The 21,057-nt window shown below is 39.8% G+C and overlaps 1 protein-coding gene and 1 long non-coding RNA gene across 2 annotated transcripts in view; one reads left to right on the top strand and one right to left on the bottom strand.

Annotated features, from left to right (window-relative positions):
• The window catches only part of LOC143365400 (uncharacterized), a 49,409-nt gene extending 42,620 nt beyond the window's left edge, over nucleotides 1-6,789 (bottom strand). The window contains exon 1 of the mRNA XM_076805530.1: nucleotides 5,562-6,789. Coding sequence (XP_076661645.1) covers nucleotides 5,562-5,645 — 84 coding nt within the window. The 5' untranslated portion in view covers nucleotides 5,646-6,789. The remainder of the gene's footprint in view (nucleotides 1-5,561) is intronic.
• The window catches only part of LOC143365405 (uncharacterized), a 55,966-nt gene extending 39,882 nt beyond the window's left edge, over nucleotides 1-16,084 (top strand). Inside the window, exon 3 of the long non-coding RNA XR_013084540.1 lies at nucleotides 15,838-16,084. This is a non-coding gene — a long non-coding RNA (uncharacterized LOC143365405). The remainder of the gene's footprint in view (nucleotides 1-15,837) is intronic.
• Nucleotides 16,085-21,057: the final 4,973 nt, after the last annotated feature.

Raw genomic sequence — 21,057 nt, 5'->3', positions numbered from 1 at the left:
GAAATAAAAATTTTCCATTGCAAGAAATTGTACCATCTCTTGTTAACAATCTCAATAGGTTGAAGACAATATATTGCAATCAAATTGCTATAGATCAAGCACAACAACTTTCTACGATTCATTCGAGCATCGGAATGAATTGCACAGGATTTTTCGAGTAGCTATAAATCTAGAAGCAGAAGAGCAGCTTCCTGCAGGCCGTTGCATCAGCTCGTCCGCTTTTCTATCAATTATGAAATATATTTTACGAGTCCCGGCGCGCCGGATATAATATGGAATAACATTTCCAACGCCGAGCGTCCCGCATATCTTCCTCCTCTCCGGTTAGAATAGCCGTCTCTCGACCTTTTACGTCGTCCTAAGTCCGAGCGTATTCCTGTTTTAAGGTCCCATAGAATCACGACGGGGAAGACGTGGGTTAGCGGATAAGGGATCGAAGTAGCAAGGGAAGAAGCCGGCACAGTCGAAGGTAGAGAAAGGGAGACGGGAAAAAGGAAAGAAACGGAGAAAGAGCGAGAGAGGGAGGGCCCGAGGGGGAAGGGGAGGAGGGGAGAGAGAGAGAAAGAGATAGAGGAGGCAGAAGAAAGCCGAAGAATGGCGGATCGTCATCTTCACGCGATGCCGAGCGAGGCGAACTTATGTAACGCTTTCATGCAAGACAAGGCCAAGGTTTCCGCGAGGCAGACACTCGGTACCCGTGTGGTCCCACCGTTTCATATTGTTTTATGCCGCGGAGACGGCGACGCATTTAATTACGTATATCGAAAGAAATGATGTGGCCCTTGTACTACCTTGGACCACCGAGATGGCGGAATTCATGGTCGCCGGACCGCGGGACAGTGCTCGATTGTATAATTTGCCCGACCGTTTGTGCATCTTTTTTTTTTTTCAAGCAAAAATAAGACGGGAAATTGCTGTGCAACTTCCGTTTATTTATACTTGTTCTAGAGCTGAGAGTCATTAGGCGTAGGAATTAATTCCTAGCCCTTCCCCTGCGAATTTGTGAAATATTTACGGACAATTAAAGTACAGTTTATTCTTGAAAATAATCTCTATCGCTTTCTACACTTATGAACACGCATGGGAACGTAAGTTCCCATAATCTCGTTTTAAAAAATTTTTATAAAATCGTTGAGCTTAATACACAAATTTTCATCGCGGCATATTTTTCGCAGCAAGTCTCTTAATAATTGAATATTCGCCGTATGCGAATATGTTAATTTTTCCACTCGGCTATTAAATAAAACAAGATGTAAGAAATGGTTACAGTTTCAGTCAGCATAAACGTGTGAAAGTTTTTCTCTTTCTCTGTCTCTAAAAGTGCAAGTTTCATTCAAATATTTAACTCTTTGTTCCCCAACGGAGTGACTGGAGACATTTATAATATAATGCCTAATAGTAATCATTGCAGTATTTTTTTTATTCATCTTGGAATAAAGAGTGATCGGTAAATGGATTCACAAATGTGTTCAGTATCCTCAGAGTAAAATCCGTGGTTTTTATTTTAATAATTGGTGGCATTAAAAAGTGCACGGAGCATTAAGTGATAAATAAAAATAATTATCAGTGTCTAATCGTCAAGTCAGCGGCTTCCACCATCTAAAGAATAATTTCTTCCATTGCCAAAAAATGAAAAGTTATTTTAATAATTGTTGACATTAAAAAGTGCTCGGAGTATGAAGTGTTAAGTAGAAATAATTATCAGTGTCTAATCGTCAAGTCAGCGGCTTCTACCATCTAAAGAACAATTTCTTCCATTGCCAAAAACGAGAAGTTGTTTTTATAATCTTGAAACGCGCATAATCACGAGAGACCCTCGTTCTATTTTAGTACGTTCAGACTTCTCCGGCTTTTTTCTCAGCTCATTTGGTATTACAATTGCCGTTAACACCATATTGTTCGTCGACTTTTTACCAGACCTCTGACACTGAAAGCATCCTCGCCCGCGAGATCTGTTATCAATGTAAATCGCCGCTTATCTCGCGGGAAGTTTTCCTCCTGTTTTCTCACTTTCGTTGTTCGCCGTCCACGGAATCTCTATTGTGCAGTCTGGCTCGCTAATAACGGGAAACTCAAAGTGGAGTACGAATCGAGAAAACTTTTAACGAGCTTCGCGGAAAAAGGCGAGTGGGAAACGAGCGCGGTCCCGTTAAGCTCGTCACTCTCATTGTCGACGGGCATGTCGATCTTGTCGAACCACCGTCTTTATCTCTCATCGGAACAGTATTTACATTCGCATAATTGTTTCACCCTTGCGGAAAACTTACCGCTATTTTTCAAACACGCACTTTGCGCAACCATGTTGGAAGATAATCATGTAAAAATGTAGGCCTTTCTAAACACAGTAAAATAAACACACAAATAAACATTTGTATTTATACCACTAAAGACAATATTTAGAATAATAAAATAATGCTTCAACTTATAAGTGTAGAAATCAACCCACACAGTATTTGTACCACCATATTTCAAATAATGAAATAATTTGGGTACTTGTTAAAAAATTTACTTTTGTAACAAAATCCAGTAATTAACTACATCATTCAAAAAATGGTAAGGTTTTCCCCACAGCGGAAATTTAACCATTAGCGTTTAATAACATTAAACCGAGGATATTATTACTTAAATGTAATATTCGACGGAGTCGCGCGCGGATTACTGTTATTTAAACCATGACGATCTACATACTCATCGTGAATTAATAAGACATAAATCATAGAGAACGGCAAGAATCCAACAGCTTCCGTTTTTAGTTAACTTCAGCCACGGTTTGACGTTTACGACTTGTTTGCTATGTTCGCGCAATTTCCTCTGCCAATAGAAATACGAAATGATATCGTGACGCATCACGATTGCATAAATTGCAAAGTAATACAACACCTTTATGCCAATACATATTCGTTAGCAACGTAAAGATGTTCAGAGCTCGTAGTAATGGCTGCCATTACGCTGAAACATATACTTCGGCCACGCGGATTCCAACATCCAATAAATCATGTAAACTTGCATGATAAGTGCTATTTACGACTTCCTGGGTCTTCAACTATTTTAAAAGTCTTAATACAAAAATGATTTTCAATTATAAGTGCTTCGGGTAATTTAATTAGAGAATATTCAACTAATGGTTACCTTTCAAAAGAGTGATTGATTATATCAAAAGGTTGACAAGTAGAATGAAACTTCTAGTAAATCGATTATACAGTAAAATTGTAACACTTTCAATAGGGATCTCATGAATGAAAATACAATGGAATTTGAATGAATCTTGTGTTTCGTACATTTATAAAGACTCTTGTAAATTATGAGTATCCCGTAATCATTATTAGATCACGAATTTTAAATATTTATGACAAAAACAAATAGGTGAAATTTGGAACAGTAGAAAGATTGAAATTAAAGAATATCGATGCATTATTGTTAGGGATGGACGAGAACCCGAAAGTATCGGGAACCCTATGGTCGGGACTAGTCGGGTCGAGTCGGGTCGGGTTCCCGAAAATTTCGAGGGCCCGGCTACCGTTCCTCGAACAACTCTGCAGTGCGCTTACAAAATATGTAAATAACAATTTTATGGAAATAAATTAAATAAGTGAAAAGTAAAATAACATAATTTTTCGAAAACACCTAGAACACAAAATCAGAAACCACGAATGTATTTATTAAAAGGAATATAAATGGTCAGTGGGTTGTCGAAATATTCCCGCACGTCCCTAATTACTGTCAATTCATTGAAACTATTAGAGAAATTTCTATTCAGTTCCTGTTTCCAGCAATCAATGCGGAAAACTTTGCATAAACATCCGCAGTCTAGTCATTATGTAATTGCTGTAACTTTGCAAGACCAGTTCAATAACCACACTTGGAAAAACATGAAGTTCGTTTAATAAATAGTGGTAATACTTGTGATGCTATCTCGAATGAATATTTGATGAACTGCGCAGCTCCGAACGTTCGATTATGCGCCGTATCCATTCAAATTAGTATTCCAACGTTAGAATTTTCTTCGGAAGAGGTTCCAAAGCGGCGGACTAGACAATTGATCCCTCCATTATTCATGTTATTTTACCCGTGTCGTGCGTGCCGGCCATAAAACGGGTTTTCCCTCAATACATATATTCACCGGTGTTCCTTGTTCGTAAGCTTAATGTGTTCGCCGCCGACCACGTCAAAATGATTTCCGGTTACAGATCATAACGGAGTCGAAGTGTAAGCATCCGAATATCCGGACTGGGGAGCTAACGAGTGCAATAATCTTTCCTCGATTTTCGACGCGCGATTCGTTTAACCGACCGTTTGGTCAGTTATGACCTCATCATTATGTAACAGCTGAATTTTTCAAATGCCAAACTCCGGCATTTTTATGGATCAATCGAGAAGAAATTCAAAATAGAATGCAGTAGAATTATTAAGTTCACAATTAGTCATTAATCATTTTAGCGGTGTTAGGAAATTTGCAGGTATCAATAGCCAGATCGTTAAAAATTTAAATCAAAACCTATCTAACGTCTTCGGAATTTCTATAGATTAATTGAGAAAGAATTCAAAATAGAACAAGTAGAATTATTATGTTAATAATCAGAGTTATCAATAATTTTAGCGGTGTTAGAAATCGCACATGTATCAGCAGCCAGATCGTCCGGTTGAAAATTCAAGTTCGCCCTATTATTAATTGGAGGTACATCTCAATATGTATTATTTTAGATATATGACTTCCTTTTGCCTTTGTTCATATGAGGGGCGGGGTAAAGATATTTTTTAATCAATGTATTAAGCATTCTCCAGCGTCGTTAATCACTGCTGACTTTTCTTCGCGGAAAACAGATAAAATAAATAATTACGGTTGTAATTACGACGTGTTTAGTTACTCTTACAATTATTTATCTTATCCAATATCATCTCAGCTGGAAACAATACGTTAAAGGATAATATTGCAACAATTATGCCGCAAATTGTATACATTTGAGATCGATGCAATCGTGGCTAGCATAATACAATAAGATACGATATTATAAACTTTTCTGAGAGTCTGCTTTTATTATCATCCCACGAGTCTGTTAACGAAGAGAATAATAGTCTGATTAATTTAGATTCTTCTGAATTTAATTCGTGGAAAATATTGCGTATCAGTAGATGTGATTAGACTGTGAATTTTATGCATTTGTGGCAAAAACTATAAAGATGTTACAAGAATTTAGGAATGTTAAAATACAAATGAAAATTGTTTGTATTAATTGTAAGAAACTAAATAGGAATTTATTGAGCCGTTTATTGTTCATTTTTTTTTCTCTCCGCTGCACTGCTCAAAATTGCACTCACCTATTTTTGTTACAAATGCATAAAATCCTCGGTGTACTTATGGTACCATGACAGAGAAATGGTAATACTTAACAACGTATAATTACAGAATTTTAGACCCAGCAATCAACTGGAAGTTCGTCAGTGTAAAGGATTGAGTTTGACTTAAAATATTCGTATTCTAACATAATAACTGTGGAAGAATGTGTTTGCGACTGGAGCCAAAAGCTCAGACCATTAGACCTATACATAATTATCACACCTACCTGATACGGGTAAGCACCTGGCCTGTAATAGCTGCCGGTGTTGAACGCCGGGTAACTTTTCGTGCTGCCACACATAGAAGCCATCTTTCGTCGATGATTCTTTTCCTCTCACAATCTTCCTTCTTCCCTCAGAAAAATCTTCCAAAACCCTTCGAATCTCAGACAGCCCGAGTCTCGATCATCATCTAGCTTCGCGATCTTCTATTTTCTTAATTGTACAATCGCGACCAATCGACTGTATCCAAAGTTGCGAACTAGTCCGACCCGAATGAAAATTCTTACGTTGTTTAAACGTTCCGAGCTCACACGGCTACACCAGTTCAAAGGCACCGAACAGAGTAAAAAAAAAAACAAAAATCCCACCGAAAAGTCACAAAAATCCCTCGATCGAATCGATGTTACACTCGATCCCCGAACAGCAGGAACAAGAATCGAGAATCGAAATTCCACCACCAGAATTGCGGATCCTGGGTCGCGGCGCACCTCGAACTATGTTTCCATGTCGCCGGTACTCAAGGTCACGGGCAAGCAGCGCTAAATTTTTCAGTGCCCGGAATGGTCCCGTTAAGCGCAGCTCCGAATATATTCATACGCGACAGGCATTCCTTGTTTCGTATCGTTTAACGCGGTGACCCATAAAAAGTAAAAACCAGTCCGCTTCTTTCAGACCAGTTTTAAATGGTTCCCAGTCGGACTCGCGTGCTGGTCCTCGATCATAGCCGCTGTCCTCGGGGTCGATTATTCTCCGCTGACAGTTCGTGTTACTCGGCGATCTTCTGGTCCGGGTGTGAACGTCCTCTTCTTGGCCGGACACACTGTCAACGTCTCGTCATCTCGAAGTCAACGACGAACAGTTGAAGATTTGGCGCGGGTGGCAAGCTTCGCAGGACGAGGTTTTCGCACCGTTTTCGGCAGTCGACGAACGGAGAACGATGGAGGATTGTTCGCCGGCGATGACAGAGAAGCTGACAACGAGTTTCCGTTCGGTTGGCTCGAAGAGGACGAGCAGCACACGGCTCCGGCTCACGGCGAGAACACGAAGCGAGGCGAGGCGAGGCGATGCGAAGCAGAAAGCGGCAACCACGTCCTTCCACCGAGACGGTTGACCACCGACTGACAGCAGGAGATCTTCACGCACCGCCGTTCTTCATCTTCATCCTTTCCGTTCAGCCTAACCCGACGCTCTTTGCCGCTGATTCGGTTTCTTCTGCGGCCAGGCCGAGCTTTGTCGGCCGGCTTTGCTTCACGCCACTTTACTTTTTCGCCGCGTCTCTTCCTCGTGGGAATCGTCGAGCCGCGCTTGCCCGAGCCCAAGTTCAACTTTTCTTCCCCCCCCGGTTTCCGATCGGCGCGACGCAACGCAACGCAACGCTTCCTCCAACATTTCCTCGAATTTTTTCCCCCGGCATGGTCGATCACGGCTCTTCGATTACTCGCGACCGTAGCCCGCTTCGGGGCTACCTTGTTGCGACACGGCCCAGCCTCACGCTCCGGGAACCAATTTGTTCCGATACCTTTGCGAACGGTCCGCGCGATGAGAATCGGCTGATTAGCGCCGAAAAAATCTCTTCCGATCGGTATCTGATCGCCTGGGTCGCGCACTCCGTTCACGGTTGTGGGTGGGATTCAGGATCTTGCCCCGACAATGTTCTATTGTCGACGGAATTTTCTTCGAACGGGCGAGTTTCTGTAAAAGTAATTTATCTGTAGATCTTTGCAAGATCTAGAAGTTGCAACGGGTTGCAGCTGCCTCCTCTTGTGGTCGGAATTGTTTGTTTGATTGAATAATTTTTTGGTAGCTTTCTTGGAAGATCGAACTCTTCCCAGTGACGAAGCCATACTCCTTTTGACTGTAACGAATGTACATGAAATGTTTTTTTTTTTTTTGGAGACATGGAAGAAATAAATACGTACACATACGATCTTCTGAACGAAGCACAAAAATTTCACGAACAAGATATATTTAAATTATCAGACAAACGGGAGACGAGAATAGAACAATATAGCACGTATAGCACGTAACATTCCTGTAAAGAAATGCGAACAAACTTATCACTCAACCGAGTAGTTAACAATTTTATGTTGTAAATTGTGTACAGTATTCCTTCCATGTTTAATATTGTCCTTCAAGCAAATCGAGCAATGCGATTGCAATATGATTTTTCTATTGTATACCTATTGCAGTTCAGAATTTTCAAAGTTACACATTTATTACGTATTCGTCCACCTGTTGGTTAACGGAAATTATGACTCCCGGAGTTGTGTTTTAATTATTTCTTATCGCAACAACAGTTAAAGTTAGACGATTATGCTGGATAATTTATGAACTCATTTAGTACGTGTCTTAATTATTATAAAATTCGTATAATTTCTTAGATCTCTGTTCCAGTAGATAAAATGCATTCCCATATTTAATTACCTAATTACAATGTAAACTATTGGAACCAGTTATAATCATTATCACCATTTACAATAATGCTTATCAAGTTATCAAGTGAAATGAAACAATTGCTAATACAGTGATTAATAGACTAGATTCAAAGAAACGAGAACTGCACAGACATTTACTTCTCCTTTTAATAATTTCAATAAATTATAAATAATACAACTGAATTCTTAAATTCCTCCGGCACCTTAAATTGAACTTGAATTCTTAAATTCTTCTGATATCTATTTCTGTTTCGCGTTTCTCCTAACCATTCTTGTCAGAAGTGCATACTAAAGCCCGCAGTCTAACGTACTAATCTGTTCATGTAATAACGCACAGTCAAGATTAATTTTCCACCAGTGAGCTCCCTGATATGAGAAAGAATTATCGTGCTCATTTAAAGTGAACAAAATTCTTACCGCGTTACTTGCTCCAGCGTTCATTAATAATTCATTCGAAGTCGATGCTTCGACTTGAAGAGAATATCAAAATCGTACAGTTAGAAGGAAGATAAGTACGATGCTTGTAATTTGGTTCTACCAATTAAGGCTCGCAGAAGAATCGGAGGTCGCGGCAGTGTCGTAGCAAAACGATAACGCCGCACCCAGAGACTTCGACGCGTGCTCGGTGATTTCAAGGCGGCACGACTTGCACAGGCGCGATCCTGAGAGAGTTCGATCCGTTACGCCCCTGGATCAGAAATTCCAACGGAATCGCGCAAATGCACCTGTACGCCGCTTGCGCAACCATTGTTTACATCACTACAATTATGTTTTTGGCCCCAGCGTATTCCGACATTAATTTCAAAGAAACAAGAACCACGCGTGACCAAGTGGAGAAACCACGAAAATACTTCTCCCTTAAAATTAATAGCACTTGTACACAGTACGACGTATTAATAACAATATTTGACATATTACGAATGAACAACTGCTTTAATATTCTCCTATTAATTCTTTATGTCACTGCTAATTTTTAGATTTGAACGTAAGGGTGATTAGAAATATTATGATAAAATCAATGGTTAATCTCTACATGTACTGTACGAAAGGAAATATGATATAAATATTTATACAAGTTGATATTCCACAGAACTTAAAATGAAGAATATTTTTAAAAACATGAACAGAGACCGTTCTAGCATTTGCAAAGTCTATTACGTTGTAACACGAATAGGTTCGGTTGCAAGCACACGCGTCTTCATTCCAAGAATATAATTACGATTCATTAAAAATGCGCATGAATAGCAAGAAATCACTGGTACTCAGAAATTACACAATTGATTGACTATGATTCTGTGCTTGGTTAATAAACAAAAAGATATAATGAATACAACCATATTTACGTTGCAGCCCAACATTCGCCGCCACACAATGGCTTCGTCAATCCGCTCTGCAATTAATCTCGCAATTTCTCACAAGAGCTGCCGGTTACCGCATCAGATAATTCGATCAAGTTCCGCGGTTCCCATCCCAACATTTTCCATTTTCCCGAAACCGCCATCAGCGTAATCGCGACTCGCTGAATTATGTAGCTCGCGGACTACAAGGCGCGCGTAAACGGCACGGCGCGTTTCGTTAATGAGATGCAAGAAGCCTAACTGTACCGGCCTGCGAGAGGACTGCGAGATCCAGGATCGTCTTCATTGTATCGGCGTGTGATCAAAGTTGTAGGTTACTATGGTACTCCCTGGTACTCGTTAAAAGCTCGCGGAACCGCTCTAATCATTATCCGCCAAACCCGTTGCTCCGGTAATCCCGCCGTTTGCATTAATGCCACTTATTATTCGACCCTTAATGGAAACGGATCGCCGTGCCCATTGTTATTTTCTGTAACGGCACCGGGAAATCTGCAGCCGCGAAATTTCCCATGATGGACACACACGGCCGTGGAACGTGGACGCGTTCCTGACGACCTGATTCCTACCTGGCGGCCGGCATCTGCGGGTAATTAACGTGAATCATATTCGTCAAGCTGCGGCCACCATCTTCCCTCGGAGATAAACGGTTTTCTGTAACGGGTCTCTGAAAAATTACGCGTCTCCGCCCCTCCTCCCCCGACCGCGAACAAATTTCTTGACACAGAAGTCATTTCAGCCAGTGTCGCTGACTACCTCGTTCACATGATCGCGTCGTTCGTAAATTTTCCTGATCCGCGTGTACAGTGTACGGGTTCATAATGTTTACGTGTGGTAAAAAATCAGACAGCAAAAAAGACGCTGGACACCGCTGGAAATTTTAATTGAACCTTCGAACTGCTTTGCGAAAGTTATTTGCCTCTTATAATGACGTTCCGAAGACGGTTTTGTACGTGAAATTTGATTACTTTTATTTTTCGAATTCAATGAAACAGTGAACGTGTTAACAAAAGTGTCACCTTACTTTAATTACCTGGAAACCCTTTCGCAAACAGGTTACCTCTGCCATGATTATTTGGTAAATAAGAATCCTAAGGCAATAATATATCTGTAGATGTGTAATTAACTAGACTGTGGATTTTATGCATTTACGATAAAAATGAATAAGTGAGTTGCAGAATGTTTATTGCATTACTTTCCAGTTACTAAAATTATCAAAAGATGGAACACATTTGGATTCAACTTCTGTTCCTTGCAATCGACCTGGAAAGCTTTTATTTTGCATAAACATCCACAGTCTAATAATAAAGTATTAATAATAATGAGCTCAGGCCTAAATGCAATAACTATACAATACTATAATTAGACCGCGGATCTTTGTGCAAAATAAAATTTTTATACGTCAATTGTAATCTACAGGAGCTAAGTAAAAATTTATTTTGCTCATCAATAATTTTCATATGTTAAAAATGGTACATTGTTACACTCTTTTAATCTTTTTCCTGTTTTGAATTACACCTATTCATTTTTGTCATAAATACATAAAATCTGCAGTCTATATATAATACAATAATACAGGTTAGTGTATGATAACAATGATTATCATCATACAGTAATAGGCTATGTATATAAATAAAGGTATCGTCGCTCCGGGCGTGCCCCACATTGCCCCGCAGTCAATTACAATTTAATAGTCCCGCGGGGCTGTCCGTTCAATTAATTATAAGCTCGCTAAGCTCGCGAGCCAGAACATTGTATTTACGCCCGTGTGGTTAATTGCCATTTAAAAAAGTGATCAGCGATGCGCCCTTTCACGCTCCGAACCTTCGGACGTTCTTGCGCAAGCAATCAGCGTAAATTGTTCCGGGGAACACGATGACTTTTGGGCGAAATGCTAATTTCGACGCCATTCAAACGGTTTATTATTGCGATTTATTGACGGCAGTTGTTGTTGTCGTTCGTTAGATTTATGAGGAGTCGCGACCGGTTCAATGTTCGTGTGACACCGATCATTTTCGTTGTCCCGTATATTATCCAGCGAATTGTCCGCGGCACAAGAGCACGGTGATTACACAAATTTCTTAATTACCGAGGTTTCAATTAACTCGGTAATTCTCCAGAAAGTGGGATCGTTGGTGTTCGTACAGTTATAAGCTTTCTGTCGTTTTGAACGGAACTTTTTTGTAAAATGAGAAGCAATTTTGGCGCATTTTATTTATTGTTTAGACATTAAACAAACGTTATTTGAAACAGAGAAAAAGTGATAACATTTAGACGGCTGAAGTCGACAGATTAAAGACAAGTTGACCTCAGTCTTGAGCGTCCAAACAGCTTTGTGCAACAGGCTAAAAATAACTCATTTAACGGGTTCTAGTATTCTTAATGCACAATTATAAATATGGCCGAATTATTGAACAACTCTTTGGGTATATATTGTAAAAGCAATGGCTAAAAATTTGGATACATGTATTTTCGTTGTTTTTATAAAGTAATGCGGAACAGCCCTGGACATAATTTCGAGAAAAAATATTTAAAATACTATTTTAAACAGTACAATTTAATGTGGTTCATATAAAATATTATTTTAAATAGAACGAAAAATTTCGACAAATAAAATATTTTTATTTTGATAACCAGATACATAAAATAAAATATTTTACTGTTGTATCTCAAATATGTATTTCAAATATTTCCTTACAATGAAAATAAATTGAGCAAATAGTTAATATTATATATTATAATTTTTAACATAAGAAACTATAATAGTCAACAAAGTTTTATTTTTAGGTTAATTACGAATATTTGCAACTAACATGTTGATAGGCAGACGACATTACACGCAACAAAATATCAGAAAACTAAAAAAATAAGTCACACTATTTTCAATATTTTCCAAATAAAATACTATTTTTAAATATATTCCAAAAACTTTTTCTCACAAATAAAATAATTTATTTGCATGATTATAGGTATGCTTTAAAAATAAAATAAACTATTTACTATTTTCTATTTCAAATACTATTTTGCCCAGCACTGATGTGGAATAGGCATATTTAGTGCCCCGTAAACCTAGTGCTAATATCGAAAATTTCTGCGAACCGCTTGACCGGATATATTCTGAAGACTATAGGGGTTCGGAATGACTGAACAAAATTTGTAACCATAATCTTGCAGGGAACTGGAAAAAGGTTTTCGAATCACTGCTCCGAGTTGGTTTGCATGGTTCGAGGATAATCCGATTGAGTCGTGCGTAACACGACTGCATAGTGGAGTCCACAATTGCGAGAAAAACAAAGCTGTCGCTTGAGAACCCGGTGGATAAGACTCGATTCGCAACCCGGCTTTCCCACAGTAAAGAACGCGACCGCGAAACGTGTACACGCGTACCATAAGCGCGCGCGCGCGCGCTAGATTTAGAACGTTTACGTATGCACACATGCACACAGTCACACACGCGTGCGCGCGCGCGTCTCCTGATTAAGATCGCTATTGGCAAGTCTGTGAACCTTCCTTCCTTTTTTATTGTTCGATTTATTTGCATAAACCTTGCTGCCCGTCGGACGACGAACGAGCGATGCCGGTGACTCAACGATTCTTCGTACCCAAGGATCGAATGACGGTACGCTTTTAACTTTATATTTATTCTCTGCTCTTTATTTGTTTTAGATTTCTACTTGTATTTATTCTTTAATGCATGTGCTGCTCTTATCTCATTGTTTAAAACCATCGTTTCGCGTGGACGGCGAATTCTTCGCGACTTTATCATGCGCAAATGCAACAGGAAATATTGACAGGATTTTTGCAATTCCGATATTTTTTATAAATTTCTTCAATAGATATTTTTGTCTTCTTTTAATGGGTTAGATGTAATGAATAGTACAATTAGGAGATTGAACACGACGAGCGGTCCACCAATGCCCGCAAAAGTCACACAAAGTTGAAATAATTGTTTTGTTTAATAACAGGAAGATAGAAAAGAGGTGTAGTTTATCATACCAATGATTTTTGTAATCGCTGTGACGCGGCACTGAAAGGGTTGAAGAACGTGATGCAATTATTTTAATTACTTCCGGTTCAGTTTTCCGTGCAGAATGATCTATTTTGTTGTTTTTGTTTGGGATTATTTGTAATCGTAGCGAGCTTCTCGTAATGTATGTATCTTCACTCGTTCGCTTCTCGTTCTGTTGATAATTTAAACTGGCACAAAGTAAGCTGATTAGCATGATCCCGTATGCAAGAATGTTTACCCACTAACATTATTTTCTCTAACGAGGCTTTCGCGTGGCAACTTTTAACCTTCGATTTCGTAACACTAAATTTGTAGCGCGTATAACGCTCCGGCAAGAATAAAGCCGTAACGAAAATATGGATTAACAAGCCACTCGTGCTTTCGGTGTTAAATCAAAAGACTCGTGTGATCACGCAATATTAAGATCTAGATCGCGGCACGACGAACCATTATACTGAGGAAAAGTAAGCGTAGAAAGTATTTATGGTTTCACGATTTTACAGCTGAACAAAAATTGCAATGAAATATTAACGGTAATTAACATTACAGTTCAGAATTTAGAAATTAATCTGTCGAAAGAAAAGAATTGAATTGTGAGATATTTAATAATTATTCCGTAATTGCGTTTAATAGTTAATAAAGAATTCCAGCTGAATGACACGCTTGCCTGTCACTCTTAACGAAAAGTGATCTCAGTGTAAATAATATTGTTTTGGCTAGCCCGGCATAATGTGTTGAAGTGATTCACACATAATTAACGTCGGAGCCAAACCTGTTCAGGAAAAAGTATAAGCTCGCGTTAACGAAGTCTAACCGCACGATGAAGCTGTCCGTAATTGCACCATTTCCAGTTAATTAGTAGTCCCTAGTAAATTACAAATTGCTACATATCCTTGGAATTTTAATCGTCCAGTCCATACAGAGTGAACTTTCGTCGCGAATGTCAGCCGATTATGTTGCCTGATAAAGTCGATTAAGACGTCGTTGGCTCTTTAAACGAAGCCCGTACCTCAATTTGCATTGCCACTTCAGTTCACCTTAATAGTTTCGAGCATGGCATCGTATAAATCATCATATTATCGTCGGCATCGTTGACGCGCTAATTTGCCATTCGTTCATTGTTCATCGCGTGTATTACGATTTTATTTCTTAGCGAGTCCCCCAGTGCAGTTTTGAACAACTTTTTCCTCGAGAAATCAGGACTCTTTTCGAAAATGATCGTACACCGTGAAATACATTCTTCCTCGTTAATCTGTTCATTAACGATAGAAAACCATGCAGATACATGGTAACCAATTATAATCTTTCTAGGCGTGGATGTTGAAAGGATTTATTAATATTAACACTTTTTTTTTATTATATTACACGAAAATTACACAGTTCGCGCAATTTAAAGAATTTATCAGTATTAATACTTTTTCTTTATTATATTACACAAAAATTACACAGTTCGCGCAATTTAAAGAATTTATTAATATTAATACTTTTTCCTTATTATATTACACATAAATTACACAGTTCGTGCAACTTAAAGAATTTATTAATATTAACACTTTTTCAAAATGGTATTATATTACACAAAAACTACACAGTTCGTGCAATTTAAAGAATAAATGTTGAAAGGAAAGGCTGTTAATTTTCTAGATATTACTATGCTTTACAATTTTAGGCAATGACGTGCAGATCATTAGAGTCTGACTCGTGATGAAGATTTTGGCACAAACGTTAACATCACGAATACGACTCGTGGACTGAAAATCTGCCAAATGTAAACATCACGAGTCAGAGTCGTGGAATGATTTACAATTTATATTTCGTATTTACATTTCGGCTAGTATTGCAATTGTTTTCGAGCATCACTCTGGTCTGTTTACCGCGCATTGACCCCTACCGTTTGGGCCCGGATTTCGTCGAACTAAATGGCACGGGAAGAGGTTCATTTAACTTTCTATACACAGAGTACAAGGTCATACGAGCATCAGAAAGTAAAGGTGGTAGCAAACGCGTCTTTTATATTTGGTATAAATATTTGTAGCAACAGTCGAACTGCACCAAACAGGATTTTCTGTCTCGATACCACGAATAATGTGCGAACGAACGAGAAACCATCAAGAAACACTGCATTGAAACACTGTTTAAAAATAGCGCTGAAGCAAATGTAAGGGTCAACAACATAATAAAAGGCAAAGTGATAAACTGGTAAATGGAAATCAAGGAGAAAAAGAGAACAACGCGTCACTGTATACAGGACATTCTTGTGTGATTTTCGCACTTTTTTTCCCCGTTACAGAATATCGACACAATGGATCAAGCAGGAGGGGGGGAGGGGACGCATGGTTGGTTCCCTTTGATCGATATCGTCGTGGATGGCGCGAGCGCCTGTCGTCGTTAGGAATTAATTATCGAGCAGCTCCTAAAAGGATTCACGATAACGAGCGCAATACATCCCGACCCCTCTAATTACTTCGTTGAATCGTTGCAGGGAGGTGGAACCGGAGGATGATCGCCGTGCTGGATCGGCGAACCGGCGAACCGGCGAGAGAGGGATCGTTGATCGAGAATCGAGGGGAGTCGCGGGCAGCCGCGCAACGCTCCGCTGGATCCTCAGAAGTCGGGCAAAAAGCTTTTCTCCCCGGCTCCCGTGGTATTTCATTGCCCGTATAATCATATCCGACATATAACCATCGTTATGTGGCCACCGGTACGGGGACCGGGAGCGTCCAACCGCCTGCTTCGGTAAGTGTCAGTTTCAATTTCTTCTTCCTTCTCCGTTTCTTTCTGCCGAACCCCTCCCCCCTCGTTCTCCTCTGCCTCCCACAGCTCTTCTTCTTCGCCAACTACATAGCCTCTCCTCTCCTCTCTTCCCTCTTGCAGTTTTCGCCGTCCTCCGAGTCCCTCTGTGCACCCCTGTAAATATTAGGTAATCACGTACGTAACGGCGAATCCTTTTTCTCAAATACAAATTCCTCGAGCGTACGCGGCGATTATTCCTCGAGCTTGTATTTCATTAGTCAGCCATGTCGAGGGTAAAGCCATTTCAGATAAATAAGTCTGTTTTTTACGGGAACCGTGTAATGTAAGAAATGAGAAATCTATTTACAGCGACTCACGAAAGTATTTGAACCATGAAATAATTTATTTCTTATAATAAGTATATTATACAATACTTGCAGAAATATTATTAACACTTTAAATGGGTATGCCTCTCTAGATTATACAGGTCCGGTTTCGAGTGAATCGAAATATGTATACAATAGTTATGAATTATTTCTTACAAACATAGTATGCGATCCCTCTCCACCGCATAAAAAAAATTTTCTTTAACATGTTGTAATAGATTATTTGTTATAGCTATTTATGGAGTTTCTGAATGTTTTTTTTTGTGCGATTTCTTTTGTGCGATCTCTATCTACCGCACAAAAACAGGTTTGACTGTATTTTCAAAGTTTCTATCGCAGATCTACGAAAAGTGTGTAGACCGAGTCCCACGCGATCCGAAGCATTTGGACGGTCGGTATATCATTTTCGAAATGTCCCCGGTAATTACCACCACTGCCGTCTGGTTCCGAAATGTTTTTTGCGCCGGCCCCGCCATTTTTCCCCGGTGTTTCGCGCGCCCCGCCGTTTTTCTGCGTCCCCTATCCGCGGTATCCGCGCATTCATCTGCCGCGTTCTTACGCCGGGTCTCGTTGAACGTGTCCTTTCCCTCTTCCTTTCCAATTATATACAGCGTGTTTCTCGTTTATTTACTAAGTTCTAAGCGCGCGCCGACTTCCAGTACGTCGGAACGCGCGCCGCTCGGATTCCAGGTGGCATTCTGCCGTTTTTCCCGTCATAATGCCAGACCGCTTTTGTTCCCTCGGCTTCGGGACCGTGGTCCCCGGTATTTCGTAGCTATTTAGCCACCCCCGTGTCCCCCTTGCCCTCCACCATCCTCGCTAAACCCGATCTTCTATCATTTGACCCCTCGAAATCCCGGCGATCGGCCCTCTCTCGCAATTCACGTCTGTTTATAGTTGCTAGCCTTTGTCTTTCGGCGCCATTCTCTCCCCTCCATCTCCCTTTCTTGCCAATTAACACTAAATCTACCACGGCCGGTCAAATTGACCTTTTCAAACCTCTGTGTACAATTACGCACATGTAACATTATCACATCGCTATTTATCTTTACGATTTTTCTTAAAGTATGTATACAATGTATTTTTCAGTATTTGTTTCTCGTTTTATTTCTTTTTTCCAAGAAATATATGTATCTTGTCCTACCCACCGCGACCGCACGAGATAATATGGCATTTACTTTTCTAAACCTAAACGATCAGTATAAAAGAAAGACAATTCTCAATGTGGCATGGCCAACTCAAAATAGATGAGCCGCCTTATTGAACGAGACGCTATCAAGTTACGCACGTGGCTGGTTCATAATACTGTTTCCTGGAAAATGCATCCAAACCGCAAAGGTGGACGATACAGTACAATTTTGTAAATCGATGAGAGAGCATCGCAGTATTTTTTGTATAATTGAAATGATACGAAAATAAATGTGTATCGTCATCTTATGGAAGTTGTTCGTCTACTAATTCATTCAGCGACAAATTGACTATTATCTACGTTTAATTATATTAACAATCACTTTTTTTTAAGGACCGGTCATTTTGACCACGCACGTTAGGAACAGGTATACAAGAAGTGTCGGTGGGTTTAGTATTAAAGGCTAGAATACCGCAGTTGGGTAATAAAGCTTGAAGCCGTCGCGCAGGAAACTCCGGAGGTTAGCAATTTATGCGTATATTTTCTGTTCATTCGATTTCTGCCATCTTTGAGATAATTGCCGTTCGTAGGAGAACTAATGAGTCGCACGTTGTTGAGGATAACAAACGTTCCGAGGACAATTAACCCCTCGCCTTGAGACGTGGAGTCGGTCTCCCCGTGACAGTAAACGTGAACGTAATGCGGTTTTGCTCCCCGTGACGAGTACAATACATCAAAACTGCAAGAAATCGGCACGTCGGTGATCCACCATTTCTAACGTGGACGTTTGGCCAGCTAACAGTAAAGAAATCAATCGTAAATTCTGTATTACCATCACGGATCGAGCCACACAAATCACGGGGACCTTGCAGTCCGCTCGGATAGTGGCCAAAAAGTCGTTTGGGATATCGGATGCTCATTGAGAACGGATCGGAAGGGATCGATAAATCATACATCCCGCACAAACGAACCCCGCCGCGTTGGCCCATCCCGAATAATAAATTTTTACGGCTCGCGTGGATCCTTTCTTGCGTTAACGATCGCGAATTAGGAATTTTCCCTCGGTGCGATTGAAAACGATGCGACATTTGTTTGATTTAATGATTTCCTTGATCCGAAGCTAGAATTACAGATCCATCGAAGTGACGGATTTTTAATTTGTAAGTTTATAATTGTTGTTCTCGGGTTTTTAAAGTCGAATAAAGGTCAAAAGGTCTACTAGAAGAAATTCCCAAGTGATTAACATAAATTATTTTTATTTCTATGTAATTCTAGCTTTGATATACCGACAGAAATTTTTGAAATCATTCTGTGAACCGTTGGAAGCAGACATGCGGTTGTTAAGCAAATAAAATATAATTACACGTAATTTCACGCATTTTAATCATTGCATTCTTTTATTATTTTTGTAGGAAATTGTCTGATTCAAATTGAAGCAATGTATACGTTTTATTCGACGAAAATAATTGTACATGTACAGGGTGTCCCAGAAATGTCCGAAAAACTTGAGAGGGGTGGTTCCTGGCGTCATTTGAAGTCATTTTTTCCTTAGCGAAAATATCCACAGCGTCAGATTTCGCTGAGCGTAGCCTTGCTATTGACCGAGCCACAATCCTTTCATTATAGCCGCGCTCTGATTGGTCCATGTTTTCCGATAATAACTTCTTAACAAACCTGAGGCAGAAATTTTTTCTAAGGAAAAAGATTTTCCACCATTTTCGGGACACTCTGTATATTGTTATTCAATTTTTAATTCTCTTGGTTTGCACGTTGCATAACACGTTTGAAAATTAATGCGTCATTATCTTTGTTTATCAGTCGCGTCGCACCTGAAAGGGAAACAATTTAGCCACTTTGTAATTTAAAGTTCGTAATTGGAGCAGTAGTGTACCGTAAAATTAACGCTTAAAGTAGCGAGGGTCTAATTACGTCTATGTAATCGAGACGTATTTCGAGTTTGTTAATACAAATTTATTTTTACTAGCGTGTACTTTGAATAGATGCAGCGGGAGATAAAATAATAGCACGGCTGGAACTGCTCATTTAGACATTACTGTACTCGTGTTGCATGTTGACCAGACATGATCGAGATCATAATTCGCGGGTCCTTAATCTAACATGCTTTCCCTTGTAATATAATAATAATATAATGCTATATAAATAATTTATGAAACTATAATAAAATTCCTTCAACTTACTCAAAATTTTATATTATGGTATATTTTTAGAAAAGTAAACGGAAAATCTGGGATAGTTCGGGGACTTTTATCGGATAGGCATTTGGGACATATATAGAATAAATACTGTATCTCTTTTTTAAATATTCATAATGCTTTAAAAATAAGTATAATTAATATAGGCACATTAATTGATACCCCCACAGTAATTGGGTCCCTTACCCTATGCATAAATAATTGTAGATTAACCATTCTACGTCGATCCAGACTCGTCATTAACTTCTGCACCAAAATCGATTGTATCGATTCCCATTTCATTCCTCAATACCGTCACATTTGCATGGTACGTAGGAATAATTGTTTAACTGTCTTAAATAGGTTGATAGAACTTACTAGAGGGAATGTAATTGACTCATATGATTTCGTAGCAAGTCCGAAGAAAAATATAGGTTGGCCTGCAACAGGTTTAAGGAATGTTGTACTCATTTCGACAGGTGTCGTAGTTCGGCAAGGCGAGGAGGCGAATTCACAAAATTGTAGAACAACAGATGGTACGTCGTAAATAAAAGTTCGATCGCCGATACCCTCTTTTGCGCTAAACGTGCTCCGAGATAAAGCCCCTGATAGATATACCGCGCGTGTCATAATCAATTCTTTTCGCGGTGGCTGCACCCCTTCGAACGACTTCTCGGTACGTCTCCGCCCCGTTCTTTTCGTCCCCTTCCCCCCGCGGCTCCTCTTGTTCTTGTCGTTATTATTATTATCATTAACTATAAAAGAGGAGGGTAAATGGTAGCGGGGAGCCATCGGATAGAGAGTGGAACAGAGAGAGATAGTGAGAAGGAGGGAGAGAAAGAGGAAGAGTAAGAGGGAGAGTATAGTAGAAGGAAGCTGCTCGTAGGCCTCGTGCATTTGCAACGCGAGAATTATCGATCGCCGGCAAGCATTGCATCATAAATTACTGTTTTTATCCGAGGGGCCCGATTTTGGGGCCCCGGCTCCTTTTATCCTCTTTTTCGCGGTCAGAAGATTTATCTGAAATATTAAAAGTCGCTTCCTGCCATGCGCACCGAGCGGACGCCGGCTCGCCGGTCATTGTTACCTCGCCATTTTTCCGCCGTTACCGTCCGACTGCGAAACCTCGCGATTTTATTGCGAATAAAAGCCCACCGAAAATATCTCCGACGAAATTTGACGAGTTTTGTGGAGTTTCGTCGCGATTTTTCTATACTTAGACACAATCTTTTTGCTTGTCACTTGTTCGGATTATTAAAAAA

Source organism: Halictus rubicundus, chromosome 2 (assembly GCF_050948215.1).
Source record: "Halictus rubicundus isolate RS-2024b chromosome 2, iyHalRubi1_principal, whole genome shotgun sequence".
Taxonomy (NCBI): Eukaryota; Metazoa; Arthropoda; class Insecta; order Hymenoptera; family Halictidae; genus Halictus; species Halictus rubicundus.
This window is presented reverse-complemented; position numbering and strand designations above follow the sequence as displayed.